Below are 11,009 nucleotides of genomic sequence, written 5' to 3'. Positions count from 1 at the left end.
ATCTCCACACAGGATCTCTGGAGCTCAGCCAGAGTGACCATCGGGTTCTTGGTCACCTCTATTACCAAGGCCCTTCTCCCCCGATTGCTCAGTTTGGCCAGGCGACCAGCTCTAGGAAGAGTCCTGGTTGTTGCAAACTTCTTCCATTTAAGAATTATGGAGGCCACTGTGCTCTTGGGAACCTTCAATGCAGCAGAGATTTTTTTTGTAGGCTTCCCCAGATCTGTGCCTCGACACAATCCTGTCTCTGAGCTCTGCATGCAGTTCCTTCGACCTCATGGCTTGGTTTTTCCTCTGATATGCATTGTCAGCTGTGAGACCTTATATGGACAGGTGTGTGCCTTTCCAAATCATGTCAAATCAATTGAATTTACCACAGGTGGACACCAATCAAGGTGGAGAAACATCTCAAAGATGATCAAGAGAAATGGGAGGCACCTGAGCTAAATTTCAAGTGTCAAAGCAAAGGGTCTGAATACTTATGTCAATGTGATATTTCAGTTTTTTCTTTTTAATAAATTTGCAAAACTTTCTAAAATCCTGTTTTCTCTTTGTCATTATGTGGTATTGAGTGTAGATTGATGAGGGAAAATATGAATTTAAACGATTTCAGCATAAGACTGCAACATAACAAAATGTGAAAAAAGTTAAGGGGTCTAAATACTTTCTGAATACACTGTATATCCAATGGACTTCTTCATATAAGAAAGAAGATCTTCTGCTGACTTGAATTGAATATTGAAAGGTTAATTTTTTTCAGTACTGTCCCAGCTCTATAATTCAATAAGACATTTTATGATTGTAATAAACAGAAAATATAAAACCCTGATTATTATTTATTGTCTTTACACTTTACAAAGTAGATATTGTTCCATTTTCACACTTTTAGTTGTCAGTCTGTGCACAATCACCGTCTTGTTATAATATAACTAGTGAGGTACCCATTCTATGCATGGGTGGGAGCCCAAAGTACCCAAATAATATTGTTGCAGTTTTGAGTTTGTACAGTGAGTTTAATAAAGGTTAAAATTTCCCCTCATAGTTAGTCACACAAGCAACATGTCGCCTCGCGATAGTTTAGTTATGTCTTCAAAAACCAAGCCATGAGGTCGAAGGAACTGCCTGCAGAGCTCAGAGACAGGATTGTGTCGATGCACAGATCTGGGGAAGCCTACAAATAATTTCTGCTGCATTGAAGGTTCCCAAGAGCACAGTATGGCCGAGGTGTTGAGAGGGTCTGGACGAGGTGTTGAGAGGGTCGGGACGAGGTGTTTAGAGGGTCGGGACGAGGTGTTGAGAGGGTCGGGACGAGGTGTTGAGAGGGTCTGCACGAGGTGTTGAGAGGGTCTGCACGAGGTGTTGAGAGGGTCGGGACAAGGTGTTGAGAGGGTCGGGACGAGGTGCTGAGTGGGTCGGGACGTTTGTGAGCTTAGTTCCTTTCCATTGTTAGTTCTGTGTTGAGTAGAGCCAGGAGAATAGGCCCTACTTCTACCGACTTTCCAGCTACCCTAGCCGCATGCCCCTTTGCACTAACTTTGGTTCATTTTGGGCGAATTACACGAGGCAGACTGGGAGGATCGGGGCGGAGCGGCAGAAGCGCTGACGGTAAGCACGAGCCGCCAATCAGGGCTCAGAGGTGGTGGCGGCGGCGTTGCGTCACAGGGCGTGGTGAGAAGGTTCGTGTGGGTTCCAGAATGTTCGGGGGCGGAGCTATATAACCCGCTGCACAAAGACCTCGGAAGGACATGCACTCGATAGGACTAGCGCGGGAGAACTGATGAAGGACTGAAGCAGAGGACTCACAGCGAAAGCCTTGATGAGCAAAGGACTAGCGCGGGAACACTGATGAGCGAAGGACTCGCGAGAGAAGGACTCGTTGAAGAGAACTCGCACGCACTAACCAGCTTGGAGGGATCGAGGAAGAGGAGTTGTGAGCGTCCGAGAACTGTGTAAGATACGCGGGCGAAGACCGACGCGCATGAACCGAAAGACACGCTTTTATAAGTGACGCTCGGTTGAGGTTGAGGGCTGATCGCTATACAGTGCATTAAGTCACGCGAGTGAGGAAAACGGCTGTGTAATCGCCAGCCGCGCTGAGAGTCCCGCCCTTTGCCGTTCCACCTCATTATCTGCTTTGTTCGGGAGACACGCTACGAGGTTCCTTCCATCACCTGCTGCCATCTTCGCGGGACGTGCTGGGACCGTGGAGAGCCGGACGGGGCCGTTCCTGAATGACCACATCGACGCGGTGGCTGAACATCTACCCATCTGCAATTCCCTTTGTGAGTGTGACGGGCCCGAGTCCGGGGAATAAGATAAGATTGATTAAAGCTGCTCTGTGTCTCTGCATCCCCGATCATTGTAAATACATGTGGGAATAATTAAACCTGTGTTCTTCCTTTCTTCCATTCGATCGTTCCTGTGGTTTCTTCATTGGCTTCGCGTGGTACGAATAGAACCGCTCAAATCGGGTTCCACTAACTAAGACTGCACGGACCACGTGGTACTCAATCCGCTCGGTGTACTCAAACCACACGTGGCTCGTGCAAGGCTTGCTTCCTCGCTTCCGGGGTGGCACAGGGAATTAGGTACGAGCGAGAATTGGTCCCGAGACCCTACTCTGCGTTTGCCCGGAAGGGACGTGTCAAGCCTCGGTTCCGCCAAGCCCAGCAAGGTACAAGGGGATTAATCCCCCCTTGGTAAGGGGAAGAAGGGTGGCGAAGATCCGCAACAATTGGTGTCAGGAGTGGGATTTGGAACCTGGGGCAAAATTTTTGGACAAAATTTTGGACACCAATTTTACATATTGGGCGTAACAATTGGTGTCCGGGAGTGGGATTTGTAACCCAACCAAATTTTTTTGGACGAATTGGCTCCAAATTATGAGCGACCAAAATCTATATATAAAGGAGGAGTGTCTGTGTGTGTGTGTGTGTGTGTGTGTGTGTGTGTGTGTGTGTGTGTGTGTCTGTCTGGATGTCCGCTTATAACTCAAGAACTACACATCGGAGAAAAGGTTTAGACACAGATTCGGAATCAGCATAAAATCCTGGTGGTTTTAGGCTACGTTTTATTTTAATATCAATGGTTTAAAAAAAACCGCGCCAGCTGCAATTCCATGGTGTAGTTTGTGGCGGCGCTAGACGTTCGGGGTGTATTGCAATGGTTTGTCGGGTTTCGCTGTGGGTCCAGAATAGCTCCCATTTCCTTATGTTCTTCCACTTTTATTTTGATCCTTCTGTTACAACGCCTTCCTTATCTACCTTATATCCCCCCGACGAGGCCTCTACATAATTTCATGCGGCAGAATTTCGTGCATTTTGAGTGCAAGAAGTGAGACGAAGTTGTAGGAGGAAGAAGAGGCGCGGTCACTGTGGAGGCCTCGATCGTGAGTGGAAATGGCGGGAATTGCATTTGTAATCGCAAAGTAAAGGATCTGCATTGATTTCTGAACTTGCATTGGTGGTTTGTTATACATCTGCATTATTTTTCATAAAAAAAACTTTATGTTGAACTTGAAGGCTCCAAGCACGGATTATATATATAGCCCTCATTGAGGTAAAAATAAAAGTAAAAATCCTGCTTTCCGCTTGCCAAGCTAGCCGTTCCCCCCCCTCCCCTCTCCTCCTCCCCCTCCCTCCTCCCCCTCCCCCTCCCCTCTTCCCCCTCCCCCTCCCCTCTCCCCTCCCCTCCCCTCTCCCCTCCCCTCCCCCTCCCCTCATCCTCCCCCTCCCCTCCTCCTCCCCCCTCCCCTCCCCCTCTCCTCCCCCCTCACCCTCCTCCCCCTCTCCCTCCCCTCCCCCTCACCCTCCTCCCCCCTTCCCCTCCACTCCCCCCCTCCCCCTTCCCCTCCACTCCCCCCCTCCCCCCTTCCCCTCCACTCCCCCCTCCCCTTCCCCTCCCCCCTCCCTCCTCTTCCTCCCCCCTCCCTCCTCTTCCTCCCCTCCTCCCTCCTCTTCCTCCCCCCTCCCTCCTCTTCCTCCCCCCTCCCTCCTCTTCCTCCCCCTCCTCTTCCTCCCCCCCCTCCTCTTCCTCCCCCCTCCCCCCTCCCCCTCCCCTCCCCTCCCCTCCCCCTCCCCCCTCCCCTCCCCCCTCCCCCTCCCTCCTCCCCCTCTCCTCCTCCCCCTCCCTCTTCTCCCCCTCTCCTCCTCCCCCACCCTCCTCTTCTCCCCCCCCCTCTTCTTCCCTCCCCCCCTCTTCTCCCCTCCCCCCCTCTTCTCCCCTCCCCCCTCTTCTCCCCTCCCCCCCCTCTTCTCCCCTCCTCACCCTCTCCTCCCCTCCCCCACCCTCTCGTTCCCCTCCCCTCCCCTCCCCTTCCTCCCCCCCTCCCCCTCCCCTTCCTCCCCCCTCCCCTCCCCTTCCTCCCCCCTCCCCTCCCCTTCCTCCCCCCTCCCCTCCCCTTCCTCCCCCCCACCCCCTCCACTCCCTCTCCCCCCTCCCCCTCACCTCCCCCCTCCCCTCCCCTCTCCTCCTCCCCCTCCCTCCTCTTCTCCCCTCTCCTCCTCCCCCTCCCTCCTCTTCTCCCCTCCCCCCCTCTTCTCCCCTCCCCCCCCTCTTCTCACCTCCCCACCCTCTCCTCCCCTCCCCTCCCCTTCCTCCTCCCCTCCCTTCCCCCGCCCGGCAATGTAATGCCTGGTACTTCCCATGGCCACCTGTACGTGGGCTGCTCGAGGGTTGGAAAACCAAGCAATCTTTATGTCTTGGCACCAAGTAAGAAAACCAGAAATGTTGTATACCAAGAGGTTTTGAGAAATTGAAAATTGACAAAACGTCATGTAGGAAATGTACTGTGATATTGCTCTAAAATATACATTAAAGCGCGGCGTTACGCGCGCTGCTTGTGAGCAAGGAGGAAGCGGACAAGCGGTAACATATAAACGTCTTTATTGTAAGACTACACTGTAACACTGAACTCCTCCGGGCTGGTCGCCCGGGGTATATCATGAGGCCATGCCTACCCCTCGGGCGTGGCCACCGCCCACTTCGGTGCGTGGAATGATGTCACCACGCCAGTGGGGCTTTTGTGTCCGCCACACGCGCCCCCCCAGAATTCCCGCGCACCTGGAGGGACAGTTTGCGGGGCAGACGAATGACCCGGCCGAAAGCGCCCCCCTGGCGATCGGCGGCGTCCGGGGTGCAGGGATACCAGGTGGGATGCCCCTGGCTGCCCCTGGGATGGGTGCAGGACCGGGGGGTGCCGTGGCGGTGGGGCTGGGCGGTGCCGGGGGTCCGCCCGCAGGAGGGCGGCCCCGACGTGGGGGTCGGGCCACTGGCGGTGGATGGTCCACATCGAGGTGGGCCGGCTTGAGGCGGTCTACCGAAACGCGGTCAGGAGTACCGGCCGATGTCCAGGGTGAAGTGCTTCGCCCCCGGTCTCCAGCACGCGGAAAGGCCCGTCGTACGGGGGCCGCAGTGGTGTCCGATGGGCCATCGTGGCGGACGAAGACGTACTCCGCCGTGCGAAGCTCCGGGGCGACGTGCGTCGGTGGGGTGCCCGTGGCATGCCGTTGGCACCGGGGCGAACCTCTGGGCGGTCTCTTGCAGAGCGGAGCGCTGCTGTGCCGCGGACCATGGTGCCGTGGAGTCGGGGAGGAACTCGCCCGGCACCCGCAGCGGTTGCCCGAAGACCAACTCCGCCGCGGAATGCGCGCAGGTCCTCCTTGGGCGCCGTCCGGAGGCCCAGCAGGACCCAGGGGGAGCCTGTCGACCCCAGCCGCCGTCGTGGAGGGTGGCCCGGAGCGCGGCCTTCAATGAGCGGTGAAATCGCTCACACACAGGCCGTTAGCCTGGGGGTGGTAGGCCGTGGTTCGGTTGCAGCCGGACCCCGAGCCCCTGCGCAACCGCCCCCCAGAGCTCCGAGGTGAACTGGGGGGCCGCGGTCGGATGAGATGTCTGAGGGGGCGCCCGAACCGGGCGACCCAGGGTGGCGATGAAAGCCTGCGCGACATCGGCCGCCGTTGTCGACGCCAAGGGCAACGGCCTCCGGCCACCGGGTGGTGCGGTCCACCATGGTGAGGACGTAGGTGAAACCCCCGCGAGGGGGGCAGAGGTCCCACCAGGTCCACGTGGACGTGGTCAAACCGGCGTTCCGGCACCGTGAACGGGGCCAACGGGGCCCTGGGTGTGCCGGTGCACCTTGGCGCGCTGGCACGCGAGGCACGTCCTGGCCCAGCCCGCGGACGGCCTTCCGGAGGCCATGCCAGACGAACTTGTCGGCGATCAGCCTTTGGGAGGCCCTCGCGCCCGGAGTGGGACAGGCCATGGATGGCGTCAAACACCTGGCGCTGCCAGCCCGCGGCTGCACAATGGGGCGAGGACGCCCGAGGGAGACGTCGCACAAGAGAGCCGCGCCCCGCGCCGTCGAACGGCACCTCGGTGACGCGGAGGCCCGTGACGGCGGTCCGCAAGGCCTGGACGTCGGGGTCAGCGGCCTGGTCCGCTGCCATCCGGGCATAGTCGATGCCGAGGTGGACTGCGTGGGCGACGGCCCGGGAAAGGCAATCCGCCCACCAGGGTTGTCCTTCCCCGCGACGTGCTGGATGTCCGTCGTGTCCTCGGACACGGCCGAGAGGTGACGCTGCTGCCGGGCCGACCACGGCTCGGTGACCTTGCCCATCGCGAAGATCAGCGGCTTGTGGTCGACGAAGGCAGTGAACGCCCGGCCCTCGAGCAGATGGCGGAAGTGCCTGACCGCCAAGTGAAGTCCGAGCAACTCGCGGTCGAAGGTACTGTAACGGCGTTCGGGCGGGCGAAGCTGCCGGCTAAAGAACGCCAGCGGTTGCCAAGCTCCACGCACCCATTGCTCGTGCACCGCGCCCACCGCGTAGTCCGAGGCATCGGTGGTGAGGGCGATCGGTGCATCGGGCGCCGGGTGCGCGAGCATGGTGGCGTTAGCCAAGGCGAGCTTCGCGCCCCGTGAACGCCGTGTCCATCTGCTCGTGTCCAGGTAACGTCGCCTTTGCCCGGCTTACCTCGGAGAGCTTCGTGCAGGGGGGCGCAGGAGCTGGGCGATACGGGGCAGGAACCGATGGTAAAAGTTCACCATGCCCAGGAACTCCTGCAGCCCTCTGATCGTGCGGGGGGCGCGGAAACCCCTTCACCGCCTCTCCACCTTGGCCGGCAGGGGGACGGCGCCATGCCTGGTGACACGGTGCCCCCAGAAAATCGATTGTGGCGGTGCCGAACCGGCACTTTGCGGGGTTCACAATCAGGTCATGCTGGGCCAGGCGTTCGAAGAGCGTGCGGAGGTGGCGTAGGTGCTCTTCGCGGGACGCGCTGGCGACGAGGATATCGTCCAGGTAGACGTAGACAAAATCCAAGTCGCGCAGGACGCTGTCCATCAGTCGCTGGAACGCCTGAGCCGCATTCTTCAGACCGAAGGGCATGCGCAGGAACTCGAAGAGTCCGAATGGCGTGATGACCGCCGTCTTCGGGACGTCCTCCGGCCTGACGGGGACCTGATGGTAGCCGCGTATGAGGTCCACCTTCGAGAAGAAGGACCTGCCCGCCCAAACGGGCGGAAAAGTCCTGAATGTGGGGGACGGGGGTAGCGGTCGGGAGTCGTGGCGTCATTGAGACGGCGATAGTCCCCGCACGGTCGCCATCCCCCGCCGGGCTTCGGCACGATGTGCAGCGGCCACGCCCAAGCGCTCTCTGAGCGCCGAACGATGCCGAGTCGCTCCAGGGTAGCGAACGCCGCTTTTGCCACCGCCAGCTTCGTCGGCTCGAGGCGGCGTGCCCGGGCGTAGACCGGTGGCCCGACGGTGGGGATGTGATGGGCCACCCCGTGCTTGACGGCCCCCGCCGAGAAGGTGGGCCGCGTGAGGGCCGGGAAGCCGGCGAGGAGGCGGGTGAATGCGTCCGCTGCCGGAAGCGTACAGACCAACGTGGCCGGAACCGAATCGTTCGGCAAGCCGCTTGGCAAGCCGCTCGTTGAGCTGGGCAACGCACAATGCGAGCGAGCTGAACGTCTCGGCCTGGACAAGCCGTCTGCGCTTGACGTCGACCAGGAGCCCATTAGCGCACAGGAAGTCCGCCGCCAAGCAGTGCCATGGGCACGTCGGCGGTGACGAACGTCCATCGGAAAAACCTGCCCTCCAAACCGCAGAGAGAGGCAAGCGTTTTCCGTACGTACGGATGGGCGTCCCGTTCGCGGCAAGCAGCGCGGGGCCCCCACCCGCGGCGTGCTTGTCTGACGTGCCGGCGGGAATGACACTCACCTGTGCTCCCGTGTCGCACAGGTAACGGCGCCCGGAGAAGGTGTCCGTTATGAACAGCAGGCTGCTCGAACGGCCGGCGCTCATCGCCACAATTGAGCGCCGGCCCGGGCGTTTCCCGACCCGTTGAAGGAGCACGGCGGATGACACCGGCCGAGCTTCGTGGCTGAACTTGGCGTGGAACCAGCACCAGGTGGTGGAGCTGGAGGAGTGCGGCTGGCTCCGCCAGGCCGGTGGAGTCGACGGGTTTTCCCCGCGGTGGCGGTTTTCGCTGCGGCGGTGGGCGGGGCGTGGCGGCGTTCACGAGGTGCGTATCAGCATGCTGCTGAACCACAGCGTGCTGTAGAAGATGATGCTGTGGAACATCAGCGTGCTGTTGAAGATGATGCTGTGGAACATCAGCGTGCTGTAGAAGATGATGCTGTGGAACATCAGCGTCGAAGGCCGTGACGGCCACGCCAACGCTCGCACCGCGTGTCCGAAGCGGCGAAGTACTTGTCCGCCTCGGCCGCCAATGCTTGGGGTTCCGTTAGCCCGGTCCCGGCCAACGCGAGGCGAACCTGCGCTGGAAGTTGGCGACGGAAAAGCGCCCGGAATAGCGAACCGGGGGCTTCGTCGCCCAACAGTGACAGCATATGGTCCATTTCGGACCGACGGGCGCATCTCACCGAGCTCGGGGAGATCCAGGAGGCGGTCGGCCCGTGCGTCGTCCGTGAGGCTGAACGTGGCTAGGAGTAGCCGCTTGAGTGCCTCGTACTTGTGGCCGTCCGGTGGGTGGCGAAGGACGGACACAACTCGAGCGGCCGTGCCGGGCCCGAGGGAGGCGACGACGTGGCAGTAGCGCGTGTCATCGCCGGTGAGGTGCCGAAGCTGAAATTGGGCTTCGGCCTGGACGAACCAGACTTCGGCCTGAGCCTCCCAAAATTCCGGAAGTTTGACGAAGGCGGCCATGGCGATGGCGTCGCGTGTGGAAGGATCGCTCCGGCAGATCCAACGTCGAGGGTCACCAGTAAAGCGCGGCGTTACGCGCGCTGCTTGTGAGCAAGGAGGAAGCGGACAAGCGGTAACATATAAACGTCTTTATTGTAAGACTACACTGTAACACTGAACTCCTCCGGGCTGGTCGCCCGGGGTATATCATGAGGCCACGCCTACCCCTCGGGCGTGGCCACCGCCCACTCGGTGCGTGGAATGATGTCACCACGCCAGTGGGCTTTTGTGTCCGCCACAACATGTTCTTTTCATCATATATTTGTATTGTTCTTATTCAACCCGGGCGAAGCCGGGTACTTCAGCTATATATAATTATATACTGTATATATATATATATATATATTATATATATATATATATATATATATATATTAATATATATATATTATATATATATATATATATATATATATATATCTCGATATATAAAGGAGGAGTGTCTGTGTGTGTGTGTGTGTGTGTGTGTGTGTGTGTGTGTGTGTGTGTGTGTGTGTGTGTGTGTGTGTGTGTGTCTGTCTGTCTGGATGTCCGCTTATAACTCAAGAACTAACACATCGGAGAAAAGTTTTAGACAGATTCGGATTTCAGCATAAAATCCCCGGTGGTTTTAGGCTACGTTTTATTAGCGCTGAGGAAGCGCCTCTAGCGAATGACTTCCAGCCAGTGTAACGCGAATTCCTGTCACAGGAATTCTGAGATCATATAAGTGTGACGTGGCAGTTCCTGATTGGTTCGTGTTGGGGAACCCCTTCTCTCGCTGCCGACGTGACGTAAATTCGCGCACGCGCACTGGTGAAGCGCGAGATTCGGCCCAAGGTTCTTATTATTATTATTATTATTTTTGTATACAAGATCGAGGCTCGAACCATGATCGAGGCTCGAAATTCCATGCCCGAACCTCAGCGCAATCCAAGAGGATTCACTTGTTTTAATATCAATGGTTTAAAAAAACCGCGCCAGCTGCAATTCCATGGTGTAGTTTGTGGCGGCGCTAGACGTTCGGGGTGTATTGCAATGGTTTGTCGGGTTTGGCTGTGGGTCCAGAATAGCTCCCATTTCCTCATGTTCTTCCACTTTTATTTTGATACTTCTGTTACAACGCCTTCCTTATCTACCTTATATCCCCCCGACGAGGCCTCTACATAATTTCATGCGGCAGAATTTCGTGCATTTTGAGTGAAAGAAGTGAGACGAAGTTGGAGGAGGAAGAAGAGGCGCGGTCATTGTGGAGGCCTCGATCGTGCGTGGAAATGGCGGGAATTGCGTTTGTATCGCAAAGTAAAGGATCTGCATTCATTTCTGAACTTGCATTGGTGGATTGTTATACATCTGCATTATTTTTCATAAAAAAACTTTATGTTGAACTTGAAGGCTCCAAGCACGGATTATATATATAGCCCTCATTGAGGTAAAAATAAAAGTAAAAATCCTGCTTTCGCTTGCCAAGCTAGCCGTTCCCCCCCCTCCCCTCTCCTCCTCCCCCTCCCTCCTCCCCCTCCCTCCTCCTCTCTCCCCTCTCCTCCTCCCCCTCCCTCCTCCTCCCCCTCCCTCCTCTTCTCCCCTCCCCCCTCTTCTCCCCTCCCCCCTCTTCTCCCCTTCCCACCCTCTCCTCCCCTCCCCCCCATTCCCCTCCCCTCCCCCCCGTTCCCCTCCCCTCCCCCCCGTTCCTCTCTCCTTCCCCCCCGTTCCCCTCCCCCCCCCCGTTCCCTTGCCCTCCCCCCCCGTTCCCCTCCCCTCCCCCCCGTTCCCCTCCCCTCCCCCCATCCCCGTCCCCCTCCCCCCGTTCCCCTCCCCTCCCCC

The 11,009-nt window shown here is 58.0% G+C and overlaps 1 protein-coding gene across 1 annotated transcript in view; it reads left to right on the top strand.

Moving 5' to 3' along the window:
* The first annotated feature begins 1,610 nt into the window (after nt 1–1,610).
* LOC137430014 (transcription factor HES-4-like) overlaps nt 1,611–11,009 on the top strand; it is a 164,397-nt gene continuing 154,998 nt past the window's right edge. Inside the window, exon 1 of the mRNA XM_078779469.1 lies at nt 1,611–2,282. Coding sequence (XP_078635595.1) covers nt 2,232–2,282 — 51 coding nt within the window. The 5' untranslated portion in view covers nt 1,611–2,231. The remainder of the gene's footprint in view (nt 2,283–11,009) is intronic.

Source organism: Myxine glutinosa, chromosome 6, assembly GCF_964187855.1.
Source record: "Myxine glutinosa chromosome 6, kmMyxGlut1.1, whole genome shotgun sequence".
Taxonomy (NCBI): Eukaryota; Metazoa; Chordata; class Myxini; order Myxiniformes; family Myxinidae; genus Myxine; species Myxine glutinosa.
This window is presented reverse-complemented; position numbering and strand designations above follow the sequence as displayed.